General features: G+C 40.1%; 5 protein-coding genes across 5 annotated transcripts; all 5 read left to right on the top strand.

Annotated features, from left to right (window-relative positions):
* Positions 1-1,103: 1,103 nt before the first annotated feature.
* LOC130840811 (keratin-associated protein 2-3-like) lies at positions 1,104-1,805 on the top strand. The gene has a single exon (XM_057716736.1). The coding sequence runs from the start codon at positions 1,150-1,152 to the stop codon at positions 1,537-1,539; it is 390 nt and encodes a 129-aa protein (XP_057572719.1). The 5' UTR covers positions 1,104-1,149; the 3' UTR covers positions 1,540-1,805.
* A 4,906-nt stretch (positions 1,806-6,711) lies between these two features.
* LOC130840867 (keratin-associated protein 2-3-like) lies at positions 6,712-7,101 on the top strand. The gene has a single exon (XM_057716839.1). The coding sequence runs from the start codon at positions 6,712-6,714 to the stop codon at positions 7,099-7,101; it is 390 nt and encodes a 129-aa protein (XP_057572822.1).
* Positions 7,102-16,957: 9,856 nt separating this feature from the next.
* Positions 16,958-17,638, top strand: LOC130840194 (keratin-associated protein 2-3-like). Its single transcript, XM_057715439.1, has one exon. It carries the CDS (start codon positions 16,999-17,001, stop codon positions 17,386-17,388), a length of 390 nt encoding a protein of 129 aa, XP_057571422.1. The 5' UTR covers positions 16,958-16,998; the 3' UTR covers positions 17,389-17,638.
* A 3,269-nt stretch (positions 17,639-20,907) lies between these two features.
* LOC130840192 (keratin, high-sulfur matrix protein, B2C-like) lies at positions 20,908-21,318 on the top strand. Its single transcript, XM_057715436.1, has one exon. The coding sequence runs from the start codon at positions 20,908-20,910 to the stop codon at positions 21,316-21,318; it is 411 nt and encodes a 136-aa protein (XP_057571419.1).
* Positions 21,319-25,638: 4,320 nt separating this feature from the next.
* On the top strand, positions 25,639-26,070 carry LOC130840191 (keratin, high-sulfur matrix protein, B2A-like). The gene has a single exon (XM_057715435.1). It carries the CDS (start codon positions 25,639-25,641, stop codon positions 26,068-26,070), a length of 432 nt encoding a protein of 143 aa, XP_057571418.1.
* The last annotated feature ends 519 nt before the right edge of the window (positions 26,071-26,589 follow it).

The raw sequence follows: 26,589 nt of genomic DNA, 5'->3' as shown, positions 1-26,589 counted from the left end.
TTTCTGCTGTACAGCAAAGTGAGTCAGTTATACATATACATATATCCACTCTTTTTTAGATTCTTTTCCCATATAGGTCATTACAGAGTAATGAGTAGAGTTCCCTGTGCCATACAGTAGGTTCTTATTAGTTATCTATTTTATATATAGTAGTGTGTATATATCAGTCCCAATCTCCCAATTTATCCCTCCCCTCCTTTCCTCCCTGATGACCACAAGTTTGTTTCCTACATCCGTGATGTAGAAAAAACCTCTGTCTTATCACTTCATAGTTGTAGCATGCTTGTCAAGGTATAGTAAGAAAAAACTCTTGTTATACAATTCCATATCACATACACAAGAAAGGCAAGCATAAAAAAGTCATGCCTCAGAGAAAATCAATATTCTGTGACCAGAAAGATCAGAGTTGCCCCAACATGTGCTGGAAAGAAGAAAGAGAGAAAAGTGGATGACAGTCTTGAATATTTTATTCTAATACTCACTTGGTTTATGAAAATCAACTTTTGCCTTTCCAATATAAGCATATGAGCTACAGCACTATTCAAGGCATATACAGTTCACTACATATCAAGTGAAATGTAAACGTTTTCCCAAGAAATCCACACCAAAGATTGTGTCTAACACCTGTCTGTTTCACATGTAGGCTTTTCAGGGAATCTCCTGGGGGTCAAGGATAGGATCTAGTCAGTGCTCTAGAAACCCTTATATATTTAATTTCCTTAAAAATTGCAGCCCCTTTAGGACCATTTTGCCCAGGATTTTTCAGGTACCATGTACTCAGATTAAGCATCAAGAGCTACTATTACCTCAAATGGCCCAGAGTGCTTAGGTTTTGATGATGAACAGCATGTATTTTAGGGATGAAACAAATATTATTTAATGAGATCATGAGTATGTCACCAACAATGCAACTATTAGTCAAAACAAATTTCTACCTAATTGGCCAAATGATAAACAGGAGGGATCACCACCAATCTAGGGTTCCCATTTCAGTGGGCAACCACAACTCCAGGAAATGACCCAGTGTAGTGGGGATCATCAGCACCTGGCCAGGGTATATAAAGGGCCCAGAGCAGGAGGAAGACATTCACACCTGAGAACACTCAACTCCTCTCACCAGCTCAACCCCACTCAGCCCCAGACTCCACCATGACCGGCTCCTGCTGTGGCTCCATCTCCTCCTCCCTGGGCTGTGGCGGAGGCTGCTACCAGCCCTGCTGCTACCGCGACCCCTGCGGCTGCCGCCCCGTGTCCTGCCAGACCACCGTGTGCCGCCCTGTGACCTGTGTGCCCCGCTGCACGCGCTCCATCTGGGAGCCCTGCCGCCGCCCAGTCTGCTGCGACCCGTGCAGCCTGCAGGACGGCTGCTGCCGCCCCATCACCTGCTGCCCCACGTCCTGCCGGGCCGTGGTCCGCCGCCCCCGCTGCTGGGCCACCACCTGCTGCCAGCCCATCTCTGTGCCGTCCCCATGCTGCCGCCCCCGCTGCTGCCAGCCCGCCCCCTGCCGCACCACCTGCAGGACCTACCCGTGCTGCTGAGCAGCCCATGAAGGAAATCTTCCCAGGTGTCCAGAAACATGTGTAAGCTCGTCCCACCCCTCATGGATCGGATGAGAGACAACACGTTTGCAACCTACCTGCCTTCAACAATTAACTCAGCAGTAATGGTTTATGCCTTTCCCCACGTGATTATGCAGCTAATCCTGGCTCTCTTTGACAATCTTTAGAAAAATACCAGCTTTCATCATTTGAATTCCTGGCTTGAAAAAAAAAATGAGTAAACAAAGATCAAAATCTCTCTTGAATGGCGCTCTGTCCCACTGACTCATCATCACTTTCCTACTCTTTCAAGAAGAGATATTTTCCCAAGATAATATTACATTAATGCTGGGGTTTTTCATGGTAAAATAATAAATTTTTATTTCTCATAAGCAAATGTGTCTATTGTTTATTAATCTTCAAAAGCTTATTTTTAGCCTAAGTTATGATATGCAGAATCAGAATAACCAAAGGAAGAAGAATTTTCCAAAGGCCTTTTTTTTATTTTTTATTATTTTTTTATTTTTTTTTAAATTTTATTTATTTATTTATTATTTTGGGGGGGTACACCAAGTTCAATCATCTGTTTTTATACACATATCCCTGTATTCCCTCCCTCCCTCGAGTCCCCCCCACCCTCCCTCTAGTCCCCCCCACCCTCCCCGTCCCAGTCCTCTAAGGCATCTTCCATCCTCGAGTTGAACTGCCTTTGTTATACAACAACTTCCCACTGGCTATCTATTTTACAGTTGGTAGTATATATATGTCTGTGCTACTCTCTCACTTCCTCTCAGCTTCCCCTTCACCCCCCCCGCCCCCTCCCAAACCTCGAGTTCTCCAGTCCCTTCTCTGCACCTGCATCCTTGTTCTTGTCACTGAGTTCATCAGTACCATTTTTAGATCCCGTATATGTGAGTTAGCATACAATATTTGTCTTTCTCTTTCTGGCTTACTTCACTCTGCATGACAGACTCTAGGTCTATCCACCTCATGACGTATAGCTCCATCTCATCCCTTTTTATAGCTGAGTAATATTCCATTGTATATATATGCCACATCTTCTTTATCCATTCATTTGCTGATGGGCATTTCGGTTGCTTCCATGTCCTGGCTATTGTAAAGAGTGCTGCAATAAACATTATGGTACATGTTTCTTTTGGGATTATGGTTTTCTTTGGGTATATGCCCAGGAGTGGGATTACTGGATCATATGGTAGCTTTAGGAGCAATTCGGTCACAAGGTCTCTAATTTCAATAGCAATTCAAATAATTCAGAATCTCTTATGTGAAGCACTTTCATATTTCAAGCCAGATTTTTTTTTTGTGGTGGTGCTAAGGAAATGGAGAGATGATAGCAGGTCTCTCTGATCATGAACTTAACTAATGAAAACATCCTCACACCCATGATAAGGGGAAGGCACCCTAAATTAGAACCCCATTTGTTTCCTGACTTAGAAAATTGTGCAATGATTAATGTCAATTGGTACCTGCAATCCCTAACTACTGAAATTCCTGTGCTGGGAAAACCACTATCCCATCTTTTCCAGACTCTCTCCGGCCAAGGAGGAAGACATGTAGCTTGGCTGGAACCATTTCAATTTAGAACTCCAAACAATTTTACCATCAAAATCATGCCAATGTAGTTGAAATAGTGATAAACATTAATCCACATTGGATATGTTTTTGTTGCTGTTAAATACTTTTAGGCTAGTCAGGAAACTAACCACTACTGTTATCCTGAGAAATATGTATTGACTTCCCAACATCTGATCTCGAAGAGTCTTGGAATGTGCTGCTTATGTTCCTGGTCTCATCTACCTGCCCAGCTTCAGGAATCAGGCAAGGAAAGCTTTGTGAAGACCCAGGTCTTGACTGACTTTGTTCAGTACTGAGTTCCCATTGACCTGCTCTATATTCTGGCACATAGTATATAATCAGAAATTACTTATTGAATGATTGAATACGTTCTAAGGGGTTGGAAGAGAGGAAGACTTCATTCTACCCCAGTTCTCTCCTCACGCTGGACATGTGCCTTCCTAGAGGAAAACAATAAGGCACCTCATGAAGAAATGTATTTTTCTTGAAATACGGTAAAGTTTTCTCAACAACTAGCTCGTTATTTTTAAAACTTTTACATTGTCAGTATGTGCACAATGGAATTTTCTCTTAATTAAGGGTTTGACAGTTTACTGACGGACAGTTCACAAGTCCAACTTCTTTCCACATACTCTCGATCACTGTTTTTTTTTTAATTTTAAGGAATTTTAAATTATTTTTTAAAATTCTCTCTTTACATTTGTTTCCTTCTCTCAGAATTTTCCTCGTTAGCCTTCTAGAGACTTGCTCATCTTATAGTGTTTTCCCAGATGCAGAATGTTTTGTTTGATCCTAAGCTCATTATTATTATTGGATCATGTTTGTTGCACAGTAGCTCCACTCCCTGGTCAGTCACAGTGGCTGGTCCAGGTCTGGATAAGCCTGCAAGGGGACTGCGTGAGAACACTCAATAAGAAGGCTTAAACTGCAGCCTTCAACCAGAGATCTAGAACAGACATGATTGTAAAGCAAAGGGCAGAACCAAGCAAATCCAGAGGCAGAGGATACAAACTGGCCAAGTGACATGATTTTTCTGCAGACCCACACAATTTAAAACAATTGAAAATCACAATTGGTTCTGTAAGTGGGCGTAAGCCTAGCACATGGGGAGACACTGGAACAAGAGACAGTGGGGTAAAGGCAAGGCAGGCTTGAGACCACCTTTAGCTGGGACCACTACCTGGGGGGTTCATTGTGCTGGCAGACTGCAACCTTCATCTAGGTGGTGGTTCTGTTCATGGTACCTCGGGACCACTCAGTTATGTCCAGCTTTGATAGTTTTTCCTTAGGGTGTGTTTTGGAATTTTGAGAAGGCTCTGCAGGAAATAATTCCTCAGATTCCTGAGGATACCAGTTAAGACAGAGAGTCCTTTCAGATGACTCTAAAAATTAGCCATTTCATACACAACAACTATTTTTAAAAATAATTCTACTTCTGCATCTTTATTCTTGCCCTGTCACTGGGTTTATCAGTACCATTTTTGTAGATCCCATATATATGAATTAGCATACGTTATTTGTTTTTCTCTTTCTGGCTTACTTCACTCTGTATGACAGACTCTAGTTCCAACCACCTCACTACAATTTCATTCCTTTTTATGGCTGAGTAATATTCCATTGTATATATGTGCCACATCTTCTTTATCCATTCATCAGTTGATGGGGTGGGGGACGAAGGGGAAGCTGGGATGAAGTAAGAGAGTAGCATTGACATATACACACTACCAAATGTAAAATAGCTGCTACATAGCACAGGGAGATCACCTTGATGATTGGTGATGACTTAGTGGGGTGGGATAGGGAGGAGGGGAAGGAGTCACGGGAGGGAGGGGATATGGGGATACATGTGTAAATGCAGCTGATTCACTTTGCTGTACAGCAAAAACTGGCACAACAATGTAAAGCAACTATACTCCAATAAAGAGCTTAAAAAATTATCATTAAAATTCCTAAATAAAACAGACATTCCTTATTGACAAGGAATGTGATTCCACAATTTCATTCTTCAACTCCTTGGGCTTACAATGTTCCCAAAGATGTTTTTGGAATAAGTATTGGCTCCAACACTGGCAGTGACCTTAAGCAAGTCAATTATCTGGTCTTATGTGTAAAATGAGGGATATAAAAATACCTACCTCTTAGGATTTCTTTTTATTGAAGTATAGTTAATTTGCAATGTTGTGTTAGTTTCAAGTGTACAGCAAAGTGATCAGTTATACACGCATATATATTTTTTCAGATTCTTTTCCCTTATAGGTTATTACAAGATATTGAGTATAGTTCCCTGTGCTATACAGTAGGTCCTTGTTGTTTACCTATTTTATGTACAGTAGTGTGTAATCCCAAACTCCTAATTTGTCCCCCTCCTCCACTATCCCCTTTGGTAACCATAAGTTTGTTTTCTAGTCTCATAGGATTTTTATGAAGAATAAATTAATACATTTATTTCTTTTAGCATAATGCTTAGAATGTGGTTAGAACTCAATGATTCTGGCTATCACAAAGATTATAAACAGTAAAAAAAATAATAAAATTCACCATGGTTTGGAGAGATATAACTACAGAAATTAATGAGCATGCATCTAAGACAAAATAAAAAATAAAAAAGCCAACCTCATAATAATAGAGAATAGAATGGTGCTTAGCAGAGGCTGGGTTTATACTCCACATTTTACATAAGATACCAGATAATTGATTTGCCTAAGGTCCTACACCTTGTTGAGTTGGAGCCAATATTTATGGGATGTGAGGAAAGGGGGTTAAGTTACAATGGTGGTTTCCAGGGGCTGGGGAGAGGGGGTCATGGGGAGTTATTGTTTAATGGATACAGAATTTCAGTTATGCAATGTGAAGAATTCTGGAGATGCATGGTGCTGATGGTTACACAACAATATGAATGTACTTAATACCACTAAACTGTACACACAAAAATGGTTAAGACAGTAAATTTTATGCTATGTGTATTTTAGCATGAAAAAAATTGGAAAAATAAAACCTACTGTGAAAGAGTTCTACTAAGATGCATTCCTATAGCTCCAAAAAGTAAATGGAAAATTCTTCTTTTACTGACCAACCATGACTTTTAAAATATCTCTGTAGTATTTTTCTGAACTTGTTTTGCCCAGGAAGCTTGGCAGTGGAAAAGGACACTCACGACTCAGGAATTCACTTCCACTATTAGTAAGTAACCCTAAGAACATGACAACTACTTTGTGTTATCAAAACATCAACTGGCAAGAGCATCACTGAATTATAAAGATAATTGGAAACTTTGAAGTTAGGGTCATTATGTTCATATCTGAGCCATAAATAGCAAAATATAATGAGTCTTCATTAAATAAGGAAAACAGTCTTTTCTTAGTACCTGATCATCTGAAAAAATGTCTAGAGAACTTACTAACTTGCCAGGGCCATTTCACAAAGAATAAACAAATCCAAGGAAATGACCGCATGTGGTGGGGATCATCAGCTCCCGGCCAGGGTATATAAAGGGCCCAGAGCAGGAGGAAGACATTCACACCTGAGAACACTCAACTCCTCTCACCAGCTCAACCCCACTCAGCCCCAGACTCCACCATGACCGGCTCCTGCTGTGGCTCCACCTCCTCCTCCCTGGGCTGTGGCGGAGGCTGCTACCAGCCCTGCTGCTACCGCGACCCCTGCGGCTGCCGCCCAGTGTCCTGCCAGACCACCGTGTGCCGCCCTGTGACCTGTGTGCCCCGCTGCACGCGCTCCATCTGTGAGCCCTGCCGCCGCCCAGTCTGCTGCGACCCGTGCAGCCTGCAGGACGGCTGCTGCCGCCCCATCACCTGCTGCCCCACGTCCTGCCAGGCCGTGGTCCGCCGCCCCCGCTGCTGGGCCACCACCTGCTGCCAGCCCATCTCTGTGCCGTCCCCATGCTGCCACCCCCGCTGCTGCCAGCCCGCCCCCTGCCGCACCACCTGCAGGACCTACCCTTGCTGCTGAGCAGTGCATCCTAGAAGCACATCATCACTATAGGTCCCCTAGTAGTTGGCCAGCTCCATCCTGCTGTCCTGCAGCTTCACAGGAGAACAACACATGTCTCTTCTTGAGAAGCCCATTCCTCCTCTCTTCAAACTAGCTCATACGAGGCACCGAAGACCCTTTTCAAACTAATTACTGGTGAAGAATACGCTGTCCTCTCAAGATCCCAGATCACTCCTATATCAGGTTGTTGGTTTTCTAATAAACTTAGCATTCCCAGCATAGAAATCATGGTCTTTGTGATATTTCCTTTTGGTATATTCTGTCTCTATTTTCCAGAGACATTCAAAGCAAGATACAAAATAATCCTCCTAAATTGTTCTCTGAAATAACCTAAGTCTGGGTAATTTCCTTATTATCATTGTAAATGGCATTTACAGGACACAGTAGCTAAGGAAGGTGGACATAGGTGTATCTTCATCACATATACAGTCACAGATGCCCACAGTTCCAGACAGGTGCCAAACACCTGAGAAATGTTCTTCAAAAATGATGAGTAAGGCGTCTACATCTGGGTGGCCACTTATATTCCCAGTATGAGTGTTCATTCACTGAACTGACACCTGTTAGCACAGCATAGAAAGCCCAGTATGTTAGAGGTGAAAGGAACTTTGAGTGGCATCTGGCCAATTGCCTGTTTTTGAAGCTAAAGAGCAATCAGTAATGAAAAATCAAATTTTTTAAATGTAATTATAACCAATGATATTCAGAAAAGACCCAGGAGAATGCAAGCCCCCTGACATTAGGGCTTTAAGCCAAATATTTCCTCTTAGTGTGATGGAGACACGCTCCCCCACCCAGAGAAACTGTTTTGTACTTTGTAACAAAGTTTAACTGCTTATTCAGGTAATATACACTCCTATGTATTACAGATCTGATGGTTATTTAGAAGTTATTCACAATGTCGATTTGTGTGGATATTAAATCTTACTGGTTCTCAAGGGCTACGTATGTTTGTACTCAGGAATTGGGCATTGATGGCATTTCTAAGCAAATTAATCCCTGTCAATCTACACATATTTATTGAACATCTGCTATGGATAGAGCACTGAGTTGACCACCCTGAGGGAATATAAAGGAATAAAAGATGGTTCCTGCTTCAAAGAGGTTATAATCTACTTAGGAAGGTGGTATATAAATAAGAAAAAAGTCAATAGTACACAATATAAGCAATAGCAAAAACAGTTGAAAATAGTTGAAGATTGTAAACCTATTAGGAAACCTCATGCAATTGTCCTGTGTAAAAGTAAAAGTAAAAAATTTTAAGTAAAAAATAAGTACATTGTAAAATATTAAACTACCTTGTGAGGGAAAATGTGTTCTGTGTGTATGTGTCTACATGTTTTTATGCCTAAAGAAATGCCTGGACCATTAGGCAACAAAATCTAACAGTAACTGGGAATAATATTCATTTTCTTCTTCATATTTTTCTCAATTACATACTTTTAATGAATTGGATTGTCTAAAACCTGTATCTATTTGGGGGAAATTATTTAAAATTTGCTCATGATTATGCTATGCTTTTAAAAACTTAATTATCAAAGTCTAAATGAATTTAAAGCAGATAAGTTAGAGAGCAGTTGTTTGTACTCCTAAAGAAGTCTTTTATTACATATAGAAGAGTAGACTACTATGTTGTAAATCGTGGACTTCTCTGAGATCTTTAAAATGTCATCAAATTATGAAACATTGAATTCATATTTTAACATTTTAGGATCATCTCAATTGTGTAAAGTAAGGGGCTGTGGGAAGACATTCAGGAGCCTTCTGAAGCCTTGAAAATGTTAAAGTATGTGGGCCGAACGATGGGATTCAGAATGTCCTGCTTGAGCAGTGGAGGAGCTGAGGGTGCAGGGCGTGGAGACTATGGGGGCATAGGCAGAGGGTTGGCCGTCTCTAGGGGTGCAGCCCCTTTCTCCCTGCACACCTCATATCACCCTGTTTGGCCCTGAAGGATGGCTGGTTAGCCAAAGACGGGTAAGATTCCTCAGAGGAGGAACAACCTAAGACAGGCACAGCCGCAGAGGGGCCAACAGGGGTGGTGCATAGAGCCTTCCTTGTATCACCCTGTTTGGCCCTGGAGGATGACTGGTTAGCCAGAGACGGGTAAGATTCCTCAAGGGAGGAACAACCTAAGACAGGCACAGTCGCAGAGGGGCCAACAGGGGTGGGGCACAGACCCCTAATATCTGAGGGAGGTCTCCTGCCCCCAGGGCTGTTTTGCTCTCCACGCCCAGCTCAAATCCACACCTGCTCAACTGGGACCCAGGAGGCAAACAAAGATAATTGCCCCAGTCATGTGAGGCCTTTGATTGTTTATGGGAGTAACCTGAGAATGTTAGCCGAAGAACTCAATAAAAGCAACGTGGGATGAGTCAGCAGGGCTCTTGATCCGAGAGGTCTTGAGTCCCCCGGTCCCACTTTTCTCTTCAGTCTGTGTCTGTGTTTTCTTCAAGCTTGCGGCACCCGTCACTCACCTCGAGTTGCCGAGCTGGTCTCGGCAAGGGGCACTTTTGCTATGCTCCAAACTGAGAAGTTTTAAAAATTGCTAGCTGTTTCAGCTTATATGTGCAATTGTTTTTCTCTGTTTGTACAGACAAATGAGAATACAGGACAGTATTTTTCATGTGAAAATTTGTTCATAATGTGATTGTTGGATGATACTGTTAAATAAAACCCCAGCATTCATTATGCAAAATATGTTGCCCATCACCACTAAGAACCTGTCTAGTTTTATGCCTTTTCTTTGAAGGATGTTTTGCTAAGACCTCAGTCTGTTGCATGGGCTGTGGTACTCTCAGTAGAATTAGTCCACGATCAACAATTTTGACACGTATTCTTCTTGTTAGTTCTGCAACAATAGCCTGACTCCCCTTTACAGAGATTGGTGTTCAAATATCTTCCTTCAAGTTATTTTTATTTTACACTATGAATGAAACTCCCCACTAAAAATCTTATTTAATATGTATTCTGTGATGATTGAGCAGAGAACTGGCCACTTGCCATATCAAAGACGTTTATCTTTGTTCTGAATTCAAAATTTAGAGTTCTCAAGACACCAATGTAACATGACCTATTAAAATATATTTATTAACGTAACAAATATGACACTTACTAAGTGCCAGGCACTGTTCTTAGTGCTTGACACTTATTAGCTTACTTAATCTTCACAACAACATTGATTACGTATTTATTATTATCCCTCAAGACCCAAGGACACATAGTAAGTGGCAAAGTTTTCAATCAGTGTTGTCTGGTTTTAGGATAAGCAGCATCAGGAAATAGCATATGACTTGCCACCAGTGTCAAATCACAGAGGTTGGTACCATGAATTATTCATACATGACCCACATTTTCTCTACCTGGAAATGAAACTTGGGTATGGAGTAGGATGAGTGTCTTAGACTGAATAAACATCAGAATTGCTTACTGAAGGACTCGTGGCCTCTCCATCTTTGTGTACTTTTGTAAAAGGGAGAGAAAAATCATTTTTGAACAATTTTGGATCAGAAGTGTTTGGAGTAGAAAAATTAGTCTTCTTAACTGAAGTTTTCCTCCAAAGAGGTTCTCCTTGCACAAAATGTGATCCTTATGAAGACGGCCCACCCCCAGCAAAAGGAGAAATTGGTTATGAGACAATCTGGCTTGAAAAGAGCAAATCACAAACAATAAAAGCAAAAATCAGCAAATGGAACTACATTAAACTAAAAAGCTTCTACAGAGCAAAATAAATCATCAACAAAATGAAAAGATAACCCACCAAATGGGAGAAAATATTTCCAAACTACATATCTGGTAAGCAGTTAATATCCAAAAAATATAAGGAACTCCTACAAATAAATAGCAACAAAACAAAACAAAAAGATAAAACAAAAAGACAATTCACTTAAAAAATGGGTAAAGGATTTGTAAACATTTTTTCAAAGAACACATACAGATGGTCAACAAGTACATTAAAAAGTATTCAACATCACTAATCACTAGGGAAATGCAAATCACAACCACAATGTGATATCACCTCACACCTGTTAGAATGGATATTATCAAGAAGACAAGAGAGGGACTTCCCTGGTGTCACAGTGGTTAAGAATCCACCTGCCAATGCAGGGGACATGGGTTTAAACCCTGGTCTGGCAAAATCCCACATGTTGCAGAGCAACTAAGCCTGTGCACCACAATTACTGAGCCCATGCACCTAGAGCCCGTGCTCTGCAACAAGAGAAGCCACCATACTGAGAAGCCTGCACACTGCAAAGAAGAGTAGACCCTGCTTGCCACAACTAGAGAAAGCCCGCACACAGCAAGGAAGACCCAATGCAGCCAAAAATAAATAACTAAATAATAAATAAATCTTTAAAAAAAGAAGACAAGAGATAACAAATCCAGAAAGGTATAATCTTCCAAGACCGAATCAGGAAGAAATAGAAAATATGAACAGACCAATCACAAGTAATGAAATTGAAACTGAGATGAAAAATCTCCCAACAAACAAAAGTCCAGGACCAGATGGCTTCACAGGTGAATTTTATCAAACATTTAGAGAAGAACTAACACCTATCCTTCTCAAATTCTTCCAAAAAATTTCTGAGGAAGGAACACTCCCAAACTCATTCTATGAGGCCACCATCACCCTGATACCAAAACCAGACAAAGATACTACATAAAAAGAGAACTACAGACCAATATCACTGATGAATATAGATGCAAAAGTCCTCAACAAAATACTAGCAAACAGAATCCAACAACACATTAAAAGGATCATACACCATGACCAAGTGGGGTTCATCCCTGGAATGCAAGGATTCTTCAATATATGCAAATCAATCAATGTGATACACCATATTAACAAATTGAAGGATAAGAACCACATGATCATCTCAACAGATGCAGAAAAAGCTTTTGACAAAATTCAACACCTATTTATGATATAAACTCTCCAGAAGGTGGGCATAGAGGGAACCTAACTTAACATAATAAAAGCCATATATGACAAACCCACAGCAAACATCATTCTCAATGGTGAAAAACTGAAAGCATTCCCTCTAAGATCAGGAATAAGACAAGGATGTCCACTCTCTCCACTACTATTCAACATAGTTTTGGAAGTCCTTGTCACAGCAATCAGAGAAGAAAAAGAAACAAAAAGAATCCAAATTGCAAAAGAAGTAAAATTGTCACTGTTTGCAGATGACATGATACTATACAAAGAAAATCCTAAAGATGCCACCAGGAAACGACATGAGCTAATCAATGCATTTGGTAAAGTTGCAGGATACAAAATTAACACTCAGAAATCGCTTGCATTTCTATACACTAACAATGAAAGATCAGAAAGAGAAATTAAGGAAACAATCCCATTCACCATTGCAACAAAAAGAATAAAATACCTAGGAATAAACCTAACCAAGGAGGTAAAAGACCTGTACTCAGAAAACTATAAGACACTAATGAAAGAAAACAAAGACGACATAAACAGATGGAGGCACATACCATGTTCTTGCATTGGAAGAATCAACATTGTGAAAATGACTATCCTACCCAAAGCAATATACAGATTCAATGCAATCCCTATCAAATTACCAATGGCATTTCTTACAGAACTACAACAACCAATCCTAAAATTTGTATGGAGACACAAAAGACCCTGAATAGCCAAAGCAATCTTGAGGGGAAAAAAATGGAGCTGGAGGAATCAAACTCCCTGACTTCAGACTATACTACAAAGCTGCAGTAATCAAGACAATATGGTACTGGCACAAAAACAGAAATATAGATCAATGGAACAGAGAAAAACTATGGTCAACTAAACTATGACAAGGGAGGCAAGGATATACAATGGAGAAAAGGCAGCTTCTTCAATGAGTGGTGCTGAGAAAACTGGACAGCTACATGTAAAAGAATGAAATTAGAACACTTCCTAACACCATACACAAAAATAAACTCAAAATGGATTAAAGACCTAAATGTAAGGCCAGACACTATAAAACTCCTAGAGGAAAACATAGGAAGAACACTCTTTGGCATAAATCACAGTAAGATCTTCTTTGATCCACCTCCTAGAGTAATGGAAATAAAGATGAAAATAAGTGGGACCTAATGAAACTTCAAAGCTTTTGTGCAGCAAAGGAAACTATAAGCAAGATGAAAAGACAACCCTCAGAATGGGAGAAAATATTTGCAAATGATTCAACAGACAAAGGATTAATCTCCAAAATATATAAACAGTTCATCCAGCTCAATATCAGAAAAACAAATAATCCAATCAAAAAATGTGCAGAAGACCTAAATAGGCCTTTCTCCAAAGAAGACATACGGATGGCCAAGAGGCACATGAAAAGCTGCTCAACATCACTCATTATTAGAGAAATGCAAATCAAAACTACAATGAGGTATCACCTCACAGCAGTTAGAATGGGCATCATCAGAAAATCTACAAACGGTAAATGCTGGAGAGAGTGTGGAGAAAAGGGAACGCTCTTGCACTGTTAGTGGGAATGTAAATTGATACAGCCACTATGGAGAACGGTCTGGAGGTTCCTTGCAAAACTAAAAATAGAACGAACATATGACCCAGCAATCCCGCTACTGGGCATATACCCAGAGGACACCATAATTCAAAAAGACACATGCATTCCAATGTTCATTGCTGCACTATATACAATAGCCAGGACATGGAAGCAACCTAAATGTCCATTGACAGATGAACAGATAAAGATGTGGTACATATATACAATGGACTATTGCTCAGCTGTAAAATGGAACGAAATTTGGACAGTTGTAGAGACATGGATGGACCTAGAGACTTTCATACAGAGTGAAGTGAGTCAGAAAGAGAAAAACAAATATTGTATAATAACACATATATGCAGAATGTAGAAAAATGGTACAAATCAACTGATTCGCAAGGCAGAAATAGAGGCGCAGATGTAGAGAACAAACATATGGACACCAAGTGGGGAAAGCAGGGGGAGGAGGGTTGGGGGGGAATGAATTGGGAGATTGAAATTGACATATATACATTACTAATAAGAAAAAAATCAAATTGTACACTTTAAATATATGCAGCTTATTGTATGTCAATTGTATCTCAATAAAAGTTCTTAAAGAAAAAATAAAAGAGATAACAAATCCTGCTGAGGATGTGGAGAAAAGGGAACCCTGGCACACTTTCAGTGGGGATGTAGATTGGTACAGCTACTATGGAAAATAGTATGGAGGTTCTTCAAAAAATTAAACATAGAACTACCCTATGATCCAGCAATCCCACTTCTTTGGTATACATCCAAAGGAGATGAAATCACTATCTCAAAGAGATACCTGCACTCCCATGTCCACGACAGCATTGTTCACAATTGCCAAGACATTGAAACAACCTAAACATCCAACAACAGATGAATGGATAAAAAAAATGTTTTCTATATGCAATTCACCCATAAAAGGAAGGAAATTCTGCCTCTTGTGACAACATGGGTGGACCTTGAAGGCATTATGCTGAATGAAATAAGTCAGACAGAGAAAGATAGATATTGTATGATCTCACTTATGCATGGAATCAAAACCATCAAACTCAAAGAAACATAGAGTAGAAAGGTAGTTGCCAGGGGCTGAGGGATAGGAGAAATGGGGAGATGTTGGTCAAAAGATACAAACTTTCAGTTATGAGATGAATAAATTCTGAGGATCTAATGTACAGCATGGTGACTATAGTTTACAATACTACAGTTGACCCTTGAACTACTCTGGGAGTAGGAGCACTGACCCTCTGTGCATTCGAAACCTGAGTATAACATATTCTGCCCTCCATATCTGAGACTCTGTATCTGTGGTTCCTCTGTACTTGCATTTCCTCCATGGAAACCAGCCACAGATCATGTGGCACTGTAGAAAAAAATCTGCTCATAAGTGGACCCGTGCAGTCCAAACCCATGTCATTCAAGGGTCAGCTGTATACTGTATACTTGAAAGGTGCTATAAAAGTAGAGCTTTAATGTTCTCATCGTTATGATAATTATGTAAGGTGAAGGATGTATTAACTAACCTTATTGTGGTAAATATTTTGCAATATATATATATGTATCAAATCATCACCATGTGCACCTTAAAATTACATGTCAATTATATCTCAATACAGCTGGGGGAAAAAGAGAAAAAGAAAAGAGCAGAATATACAAGTTTTTTTATCTAGGCTCTGGTACCTGCTTTGAAAAAATCACAACTGTCCATGGACAACAGAACATGAGAGAGAGAGAGTTGAGGGTCTACATCAATGAGCTTGTACTTGATTTCTGCCCCGTTTCCCCAATTGTGACTATACATTAGGTCAATTTACATTCCTTTTAAAGTTTTGAAATTATGTTTGAAATTCCATTTGGGGAACTTTAGCTCCTTGGGCCTGAGGAACATTCTTTTCAATGATGGAAATAATCCTAAAGTGATCCAAAACACTGCCTGATGAATCATAGAAGGAGTAAAGCTGAAAAGTAATGACACCGTTTCCCCCATGCAATTCCTTAACTGCCTATGGCAATGATTCCCTAAGAAGTACGTCCATCAATCACACTTCTGGCTATGCCATCACAGAAGAGCTGTGTGACCTCCCCAACCTACCGTCTCTGAACAGTGTATCATATATGTGTATGTTTGTTGAAGAAAACCCCTTATTTAAAATTAATTTTTATTGGAGTATAGTTGATACAATGTTGTATTAGTTTCTGCTGTACAGCAAAGTGAGTCAGTTATACATATACATATATCCACTCTTTTTTAGATTCTTTTCCCATATAGGTCATTACAGAGTAATGAGTAGAGTTCCCTGTGCCATACAGTAGGTTCTTATTAGTTATCTATTTTATATATAGTAGTGTGTATATATCAGTCCCAATCTCCCAATTTATCCCTCCCCTCCTTTCCTCCCTGATGACCACAAGTTTGTTTCCTACATCCGTGATGTAGAAAAAACCTCTGTCTTATCACTTCATAGTTGTAGCATGCTTGTCAAGGTATAGTAAGAAAAAACTCTTGTTATACAATTCCATATCACATACACAAGAAAGGCAAGCATAAAAAAGTCATGCCTCAGAGAAAATCAATATTCTGTGACCAGAAAGATCAGAGTTGCCCCAACATGTGCTGGAAAGAAGAAAGAGAGAAAAGTGGATGACAGTCTTGAATATTTTATTCTAATACTCACTTGGTTTATGAAAATCAACTTTTGCCTTTCCAATATAAGCATATGAGCTACAGCACTATTCAAGGCATATACAGTTCACTACATATCAAGTGAAATGTAAACGTTTTCCCAAGAAATCCACACCAAAGATTGTGTCTAACACCTGTCTGTTTCACATGTAGGCTTTTCAGGGAATCTCCTGGGGGTCAAGGATAGGATCTAGTCAGTGCTCTAGAAACCCTTATATATTTAATTTCCTTAAAAATTGCAGCCCCTTTAGGACCATTTTGCCCAGGATTTTTCAGGTACCATGTACTCAGATTAAGCATCAAGAGCTACTATTACCTCAAATGGCCCAGAGTGCTTAGGTTTTGATGATGAACAGCATGTATGTTTAGGCATGAAACAAATGTTATTTAATGAGATCATGAGTATGTCACCAACAATGCAACCATTAGTCAAAACAAATTTCTACCTAATTGGCCAAATGATAAACAGGAGGGATCACCACCAATCTAGGGTTCCCATTTCAGTGGGCAACCACAACTCCAGGAAATGACCCAGTGTAGTGGGGATCATCAGCTCCTGGCCAGGGTATATAAATGGCCCAGAGCAGGAGGAAGACATTCACACCTGAGAACACTCAACTCCTCTCACCAGCTCAACCCAACTCAGCCCCAGACTCCACCATGACCGGCTCCTGCTGTGGCTCCATCTCCTCCTCCCTGGGCTGTGGCGGAGGCTGCTACCAGCCCTGCTGCTACCGCGACCCCTGCGGCTGCCGCCCAGTGTCCTGCCAGACCACCGTGTGCCGCCCTGTGACCTGTGTGCCCCGCTGCACGCGCTCCATCTGGGAGCCCTGCCGCCGCCCAGTCTGCTGCGACCCGTGCAGCCTGCAGGACGGCTGCTGCCGCCCCATCACCTGCTGCCCCACGTCCTGCCGGGCCGTGGTCCGCCGCCCCCGCTGCTGGGCCACCACCTGCTGCCAGCCCATCTCTGTGCAGTCCCCATGCTGCCACCCCCGCTGCTGCCAGCCCGCCCCCTGCCGCACCACCTGCAGGACCTACCCGTGCTGCTGAGCAGTGCACTGACTGCTTGGAGCAAGCAACCAACCTCCTGAAACTGTTCTACCCCCATTTCTCTAACAAACCTGCTGCTCTGAGCCACCAAGACCCTAAATCAACAAGGAGTTTAATAGGGATTCAGACTCATCTATTAAGGCTTGGACTGTTCTCAAGTAACAGTCACAGCTTCCTTCTTCCCTTCTTAGGTCTTAAGAATTGCAGCATGTTTGTTTTCTAATAAACTTCTCTTGTTTGTCCTAGCAAACACAGCTTTGGTTTACTTATTCATTCTAATTTTTTTCATTAAATGTAAATGTAACAAAATGCACCAATTGCCTACCCCCATCTGCAAGCCACAGACTGAATGCTATACAATAGAAATTAAAACTGAGTTAAAAATGTTCCCCTGTCCAAGAAACTTCAAAGGAGATGGATCAAATTTACAACTCAATGATAAAGTAAAATATGAAAAAAGTACAACACACTGTATGGTGTCAACAGAGAAGTTACTTCAGTCAGTCTCATACATATAAACGAGTTCCATTCTGAGAGTGCATTCATACATTCAATTTGTTCATAAGTCCGAAGTTAGCCTAGTTATCCAACTAACACAATCAGATATGTAGTACTGTGCTGTAATAGGTTTATAATCCTTTTCACACAAATAATACATTAAAAAACAAACACAAAAAATAAAGAAAACATTTTTAATCTTACATTACAATATGCTGAAAAGTACTGTAGTACAGTACAATAGCTGGTGCTTCTTAGCATTACCAGCTATATCACCGCTGCTTTTACACTTGCTTCTGGACATCCTGGGCTTGAGATAAAGATACTGTGCTACTGTACACAAAAGCACAACCACTTGTGGAGGATGCACGCACATGAAAATGTACACCAGACCTGAACTAACTTATTTGATTGGACGTTCGCATCTTTGAAAGTTTGCAACTTGAAGGTCGTATGTAGGGGAGTTACTGCACTGATTGGGGAGAACAAGAAAGATTGAAAAAGAAGCTAACATTTTATATGGGTAAGATTTGAGTATGTAGATCTGAGGGAAAATGGCATTTTTAATAATTGAAACAGTATGCACAAAGGTATGGAGAGAGGTTGTTCAGAGATGGTTTGACTTGGGAGCACAGGCTATATGTAGAGTAATAACGGGAGATAAACTTGGAAAATATGTGTGCTTTGAATACTAGCCAAAGGAGTATGCTATATATGCAATAAGCACAGAGAACTGTTGAAAGCCTTAGGGCAGGGGAATGGCATGACAGGAGCAGAGCATAGGAATGATTCCTATGGTAGACGCTTATAAAAGCAAAGGGCCAAAAGCTAGACATATAATGACTATACAGAAACAATTTAAGAGGCCATTGCCCTGGTCCAAGTGATACACAGTAAGCACTAACTAAGATGATGACCATGAAATAAAGGAGACACAAAGAGTGTGGCAGACATAGAACCCCAGAGGGAGTATTACCAAATCTGAATGTAGGAAACAAGAAATAACTATGAATAAAATAGTTAAGAATTGCAGCTCTATGGGAAACTCTTCTGGTCAGAAGACACTTAAAAGAATTTTAAAGTATTTATGCTTATTTACTGTGTGTTTACAACCACAACTCTATAGTGTATTCTGCCTAGCACTAATATTTCTATTCTTGAGCTATTATGAAATATTAGGAAAAAAACAAAGACAAAGGGTTTTACTAACTTTAATTAATCCTGGAAAGCAACATGGTATAAAATAAAATGAACTGATCTGGGAACGAGGGATAGGAGTTTTATATCCAGCTGTTTTGGCTATATACTTGTTGTGTGAATGGAGCAAGTCACTAATCTGCCAAAGTACAGCCAATCCTAAACTCAATAGTATTCTAACATCAACTGATGCTGAGAGGAAATTTAAAGTGGCCCATACCACAATATCAATGTTTCAGCTTAGAACTTTGAGGCTGAATGGTTCTACATTCAACTCTTTTTCTTGATTAATCTGACCTATTGGAACTATGCTGATCTGTGCACTTGAGCAAAATATGAGGCAGGCAGGTTGTGTCTTGCCTTCTATATAATCCTTTAGTATGCATAATAGTATTTAATAAATGTGCTATTTATAAAAAGAATGATGTCAGTTTCTACACCTATAAATTAAATGGTTGGACAAGGTGATTTGTCAAGTTTTTGATTGCCAACATTTGGTGATTCCCCTAACCGTCTTTAAACTTCATACCTGCAGTCATGGTTACCATATGACATGAACATCTTTATTGACACTGGCATGAATCACTCTTTAATGTAATTCTATCACTGTACAAACCAATACCTCCACCTCACAAAAGCTACCTATGAGCTTCTACTCATGATTAGAATAAACCTACCACAAGAAGCAATAAAGTATTATTTTGGCCACCACTTTTTTCTTTTACTCCCACATAACCCTAAACTTCTAATGGAAAATGACATTCTTTCTTTTAGAGAACACCAAGAATTGTTTTAACTTTTATTTTGCTGAAATTTATCTTAACCTCTTTGCATTTACATCTATTGAATTATATTTGATCATGCATTCCTTAACCTGTCTTGTAAGACCATGATTCAGAGAAAGTATTTCCTAATTCTTGCTTCTTCTTTTATTGGTTCTCATTCATAAATTCAATTGTCGTTCAAGGTCTAATATCATCCTTTCATAGGAAACAAGTTGTAGTTACATAAAATGAATCCCACCTTTGAGAAATAAATGCTTTCCAGATAGTCCCTGTAGAAGTGATTTTTATCCTTTATAGAGAAATGCCAATTACAATTAAAAATTTGGGGTTTTTTCCTAATTACTTGATATGAATTTTAGCCTTTCTTTTAAATTTGTGCTAACAAAATATCCACAATATATTGGAATGGAGTGGGTTTTATTCCATATACCCTTCTCAGTGATAACTGTTTCCTCAAGTCTGAATGTGTAAAGTTCAAAAGAGATTATAGAAATTGGAGAGATCTGATTTCTGGAAAGGTCTATGAATTTTCTATGAATGTGGAGTTTCTATCTGACTGATTATCAAAACTCTAATCTTAATAATCTGAAAAAAATAGAGAGATGACCTAATATGAAGGACAATCAGTGGTTAATCATTTTATTCTGGAGACTGAAGGTTTGGTGAATATGACCCCATAGTAACATTGTCCTGAGAGTGACAAGTGATGTGATCCCAAGCACAAAACAAAGGCTGAGAGTTGAAGAGAAATTACAGCATTGTTTGAAAATGAAACATTGTTATTCTACCAAGGACAAACACATTTGGTGAGTATTCACTGAGCAATAAGGAAAACCCTTGGAGACATATTTAAAATAACTCAGTATTTCAACAATCAGAGGGTCCTGGAAAAGCTTGTTTAAAGAGTAATAAGATTAAAATGCTGTCTATCACAAACACAGGAACTGGCCAAGGCCTATAAAAAGCCTGAGTGGAATAAGCAGACCCAACTCAGAAACTTCTCCAAGCAGCCCCAGCTCTCAGCCCAGCTCCTGACACCATGGCCTGCTGTTCCACTAGCTTCTGTGGATTTCCCACCTGTTCCACTGGTGGGACCTGTGGCTCCAGCTGCTGCCAGTCAACCTGCAGCCAGACCAGCTGCGGCCAGACCAGTGGCTGTAAGACCTGCTGTGGCACTGATGGTAGCATCTGGGGCCAGAAGGGAGGCAGTGGAGCTGTGAGCTGCCGCACCAGGTGGTGCCGCCCTGACTGCCGCGTGGAGGGCACCAGCCTGCCCCCCTGCTGCGTGGTGAGCTGCACCCCCCCATCCTGCTGCCAGCTGCACCTTGCCCAGGCCTCCTGCTGCCGCCCATCCTACTGTGGACAGTCCTGCTGTTGCCCAGCCTGCTGCCAGCCCACCTGCTGTGAGCCCACCTGCTGTGAGCCTCCCTGCTGCGAGCCAACCTGCTGAAAATCTTCTTCTGACAGGAATTTTGAGAGAATGGCACTTCAAAATTAGCCAATGTAAAGTTCCAACAAACTTCTGAGATCCAGTATCCATAACCCAGCTTGCCAGCTCATATCACATGGCTACATAATTTCCCTAAAATGTAAATTAATTTGTAATAGAAGACCAAAAATATTTCATAGACCTGGATATCAATAGAAGTCCTACAACGTGAAAAAGGATGTGTAATACTTTACTATAAATATCTTTTGAAATATTTCAACAGCTCATTGGGGTTTGGATTTAATAAAATTTTTCATTCTTCATTGATGAAGTTATTATTGGAGCTTTCTTTTCTTTGGTATCTGTTATTGATATTGGGGTACTGGGATTTTTCAAAATGTCAATAATTGTGGCATAACAGTGTGGTTTTTCTTTATTATTGTGCTTTTAATAGTGGCCTTTGAAAGGTGGTTTTCCTTTGTTTTGTCATTAAATAGTTCAATATTATGCAATCAAAATATATGATTAAAAGAATACATCAGTATTTAGAAACTACTTCCCAAAGTCCTCAAATACACAAATTGATGGGCTAGGTATTCCAGAAGACCAGTTTTATAAAAAGGAATTTTATGTCATTTAGCTTCTTCAGGTATTGCCAAATCTATTCATTTCATTCATATATGATTCTGTGGACAATTCTTTCAATCATCAAGGGTATAAAAAGGGTAATACATAATTGGAAAGATAGTTACATGCATAGGGCATCCTGAGCTTTAGTCCCCGCTTTGTAACCCAGAATCCATGAATTCTTGAGCAAGTCCCTTTACCTGCCTGGGGCCCTGTGTCCAACCTGGAAAGTGACAGAATTGAGTTTTATTATTTGCAATGTCCCTTCCAGGCATAGGATACTAGATCATTTCCTAAACAGGTGACACAGGGATAATTAGTCCCTTCAGATGCCGAAAGGGGAAAAAATATGCAATGGTCAAGTAATGTTGCATGTGTTATCACCATATGGAAGGTGTATACAACACATTAGAATATTAAGAGGACTGAGATGTCCTGTAATAAAGGAACCTCTGTAATCATCACTGATTTAAGCAGGGAATCCGCGAGTCCAGCTTTGGTCACTTGGATGGGAGCCCAGAAACAGAAGCCCTAGGCAGGAATGATTGTTCATTTGGTTGGTACTTCAACCATGTCTTATTTCTCAGGAATCTAAGTAAGGTAGATGCAACTGAATTAGAAAATTGGTAAAGTGGAGTTTAAAGAATTAGAAGAACCCCCTAATCTTTAACTAGAAAACTGGAACCAAAACATCTTAAAGAAAAATAACTCAAAACATTAATATCTATGTATAGAAGGCAAACATTCAAGAATAAAAGGTAAACATATCTTATGATTCTGGTATTGTCTGGGCCCCATGGCTTAAGTGAAGTGATGAAAACCAAAGAGAATAGGCACAGAAATAAAAAAATTTTTAATGTAAAGTACCTGGCATTTTCCCCCCAAAGAATCTATAGATAGGGGTACCCAGGATAGAAAATCTACATAGGGAAACATCACAAATGATTACAAATTCTTACTCTATTTGTATGGGAGCCAATCAGGAAGAAATGAATTTAAGTGGTAGGAAGAAAAGTTCTGATTAAATTTTATTTTCTTGATTTATTTAGAGGGTGTAAGGAAATGTTCAGATTACTTTTCACTCTGTGGCAGAGAAGTAGAATTCTCAAATTTGTGTCATATCTTTTGATGGTTAACTTTATGTATCAGTTTGACAGCTAAGGATCTTTAAATAGCTGGAAAAACATTTCGGAATGTGTCTGTGAGGCTATTTCTGGAAGAGATTAGCATTTGAATCTGTGAATTGAGTAAAGAAGACCACCAATACCAATGTGGGTGGGCACTGTCCAATCCACTGAGGGCCTGAATAGAACAAGAAGGCAGAGGAAAGGAAAATCCTCTCTCTTGCTGGAGCTGGCACATCCATCACCTCCAGCCCTTGGGCATGGTGTCCCTGGTTCTGGGGCCTTCCGACTTGAATTGGAACTTACACCATTGGCTCCCCTGGTTCTCAGGGCTTCAAATTTGGACTAGAACTACACCACTGGCTTTCCTGGGTCTTCAGCTTGTAGACAGCAGATCATAGGACTTCTCAGCCTCCACAACTGCATAATAAATCCCTTTCTATATATTTATATCTATACTATCTCTTCTGTTTCTCTGGAAAACACTAATACATCTTACTCTCAATAATTTTCTAAGGGCAACTATGGACTAGAAACAGGAAAACTGAGGTAAATTTTGCACTGAGGGAGAGGCTACAAACAGTACCACAGTAGAAAAGCATAGAAATGGAAATCTGATATGCAAGGCTACTATCTCCAGTACCCTAATCAATATGCTTTTTAACTTCTCAAACATCTGAAATGTTTGCAAGGGGAGAAAGATCTTTTTAGTATCAAAGATTCTGCTGAATTTTGCTATAAATTAAATAGCTCCTGAGATTGCGATGACAATTATTATAATTACATATTTCAAACATCCAAGGTGAAAAAAATAGCTAATCAAAGAATCTGTTGTAGATTTGCTTAAGGAGAAAAAGCAAAACATTCACAAAGAAACATACCAAATTCGATGTGGGATTTGAAAATGCTTAATTCAGACTTAGAAAGAGTTATGATATAAACTCAAAGCTGTCATTCCTGGAGAGGCACAACGAATGCTTAGTATTCTGGTTTAAACCTCATAAGCGGCATTTTGGCTTCCATTCCCAGTAAGAGTCCATACTCCATGGAGGCCAGGTCACCTTTCATTGTACCAAAACAAAACTTTCATCTTCACCTTATCAGTTGCCTCATTCAAATTATATGAACTTTCCAGCTAACTGGACGACTCTCTAGCATCTGCAATAAACTGCACATTGAAACTCTAATGCACTATAGTATATACTACATACTCCAGTATTAATATATTGAATGTGGTTTTTCCTATGGTTACCCAAGGGGAAAGGTGGGGGAGAGGGACAAATTAGGGCTTTGGGATTACACACTACTATATATAAAATAGATAATTAACAAGGACGTCTGTTGCACAGGGAACTCTGCTCAATATTCTGTAACAACCTAAATGGGAAATGAATCTGAAAAAGTATGTATAAATGAATCACTTTGCTGTGCACCTGAAACTACCACAACATTGTAAATCAACGATATACTCTAATATAAAATTAAAATTTTAAAAAATTTTTGAGTGTGGTTTTTATGCAGTTAAGAATGTTTAAACTATAGAAAATCCTAAGATCAAAGATTAGATGAATTCACAAGTCAAGTAAGTTAACTTTTTTAGTGCTTGAGATTTCCTTGAAGTGTGCTTATATGTAGTTAAAAAAATAAAATCTCCAGAAAAGTCTCTACTGAACAGCATTATTACTCATCCTTAGGTCTGCCTTTCTTCCCTTCACTCTAAAAAAAGTCTAAGAAAGTGGGCAAATTGTCACATCTTGTCTTTCACCCTTTGACTTTCCCTAGAACAACTGCTTATGTAGGAAAGAAGGAATTGGCTGTAGTGGTTAAAAGAGTTTAGTTTGGAGTCAGATGATGTGGGTTCAAATTTCAGATTCACCACTTGTTAGTATGAACTTGGACAAATTACTTAAATCTATTTGTGGCTCAGTTTTCTCACATGGATAATGGGAATAGCAATGGTACCTCCCACATAGAATTGCTGTGAAAATTAAATGAATTGATATATGCAAAGTCTCAGAACCACTTGGGCACCTAATAAGTGCTCCAAAAACATCAGTAGAAAGTCATCCACATTTCCTAGCACTAAAGACAGCATGTCTTTCTGGCCAGCTTCACAGTCAAAGTGAGGATGAGAAAAGCAGAGAAAGGGCAGCACTCAACATTGGAGGTCACCTAGCTGAGAATTAAACTGTCATGTGAGACCCAAGAGTTCAATTATAAGGGTCAACATTGAGTAATATTGACATTCCCTTTAAAGGTGAGGCATCACTCAATTGTTCTTTGGGCAATGAGCAAATTCTAATGAATGTGTGGAGTTAAGGGTTATGTACCCAACGAATGCTAATGACTACTTGACCATGGTGAAGAATCCTAATTAACTTTCAAAAGCTTTCAGAGGTTGAACAAGTAACTCAGGAACAGGCCAATTACCAGCCAGAGACAAGTTATTTTTAAAACAAACAAGGAAAAGACTTTAAGAATTATGTAAATAGCAGCTTGTCAAGGCTTATAAAAGGCCCGATGTGGAAGTCACCATCAAAACTCAAAAACTTCTCCAAGCAACCCAACTCTCAGCCTAACCCCTGACACTATGGCCTGCTGTTCCACTAGCTTCTGTGGATTTCCCACCTGTTCCACTGGTGGGACCTGTGGCTCCAGCTGCTGCCAGCCAACCTGCTGCCAAACCAGCTGCTGCCAGCCAACCTGCTGCCAGACCAGCTGCTGCCAGACCAGTGGCTGTGGGACTGGCTGTGGCACTGGTGGTAGCACTGGCTATGGCCAGGAGGGAGGCAGTGGAGGTGTGAGCTACCGCACCAGGTGGTGCCGCCCTGACTGCCGCGTGGAGGGCACCTACCTGCCTCCCTGCTGTGTGGTGAGCTGCACCCCCCCATCCTGCTGCCAGCTGTACCACTCCCAGGCCTCCTGCTGCCGCCCATCCTACTGTGGACAGTCCTGCTGTCGCCCAGCCTGCTGCTGCCAGCCCACCTGCTACGAGCCCACCTGCTGCGAGCCCACCTGCTAAAAGCCAGGTTGCTGATTTTCAACTTGAATGTTTGACTTCCAACTCAATCCATGAAGTAATTATCTCTTCAATCACCCCTGGACCACTAACAAGTTCTTGAACTTTAGTTGACTTTTTTTGAGGGGTTACCAAATATTTGGACCTCATAGACTTATCTGATTCTATTCAATACTAGAAAGACCTTGATTTCTCCACTAAGGCCACCAAAATACAAATTTGAAACAAGAAATGGGAAAACAAGTTTGCCTTGGGATTCACCTTCAGCAAGTCTCCTCTCCACAGGTCAATACTGCCAAGGCTGAGGAAGAACCATCTGTCCTACTCAGATACATTCACCTACTAAACTCCACCATCTTGCAACTTGTACTTCCTGTGAAAGGGGAATAATATAACAAGGTCTAATAAATTATACATATTTGGTACAGCAAACGTATCTCTTTTTCTTCATTTAGTGTCACACTAAAGATTCTAATCTGACTCTGGTACTCTTCTTATACCATGTTAGGAAATATGATCAAA

This window comes from Hippopotamus amphibius, chromosome 17 (genome assembly GCF_030028045.1).
Source record: "Hippopotamus amphibius kiboko isolate mHipAmp2 chromosome 17, mHipAmp2.hap2, whole genome shotgun sequence".
NCBI lineage: Eukaryota > Metazoa > Chordata > Mammalia > Artiodactyla > Hippopotamidae > Hippopotamus > Hippopotamus amphibius.
The sequence above is the reverse complement of the archived record's forward strand: the minus strand, read 5'-3'. Positions and strand labels throughout refer to the sequence as shown.

Excerpts from the sequence above, each read along its gene's own strand:
- LOC130840191 (XM_057715435.1), top strand. The coding sequence starts at position 25,639 with ATGGCCTGCTGTTCCACTAGCTTCTGTGGATTTCCCACCTGTTCCACT.
- LOC130840811 (XM_057716736.1), top strand. The coding sequence starts at position 1,150 with ATGACCGGCTCCTGCTGTGGCTCCATCTCCTCCTCCCTGGGCTGTGGC.
- LOC130840867 (XM_057716839.1), top strand. The coding sequence starts at position 6,712 with ATGACCGGCTCCTGCTGTGGCTCCACCTCCTCCTCCCTGGGCTGTGGC.
- LOC130840192 (XM_057715436.1), top strand. The coding sequence starts at position 20,908 with ATGGCCTGCTGTTCCACTAGCTTCTGTGGATTTCCCACCTGTTCCACT.
- LOC130840194 (XM_057715439.1), top strand. The coding sequence starts at position 16,999 with ATGACCGGCTCCTGCTGTGGCTCCATCTCCTCCTCCCTGGGCTGTGGC.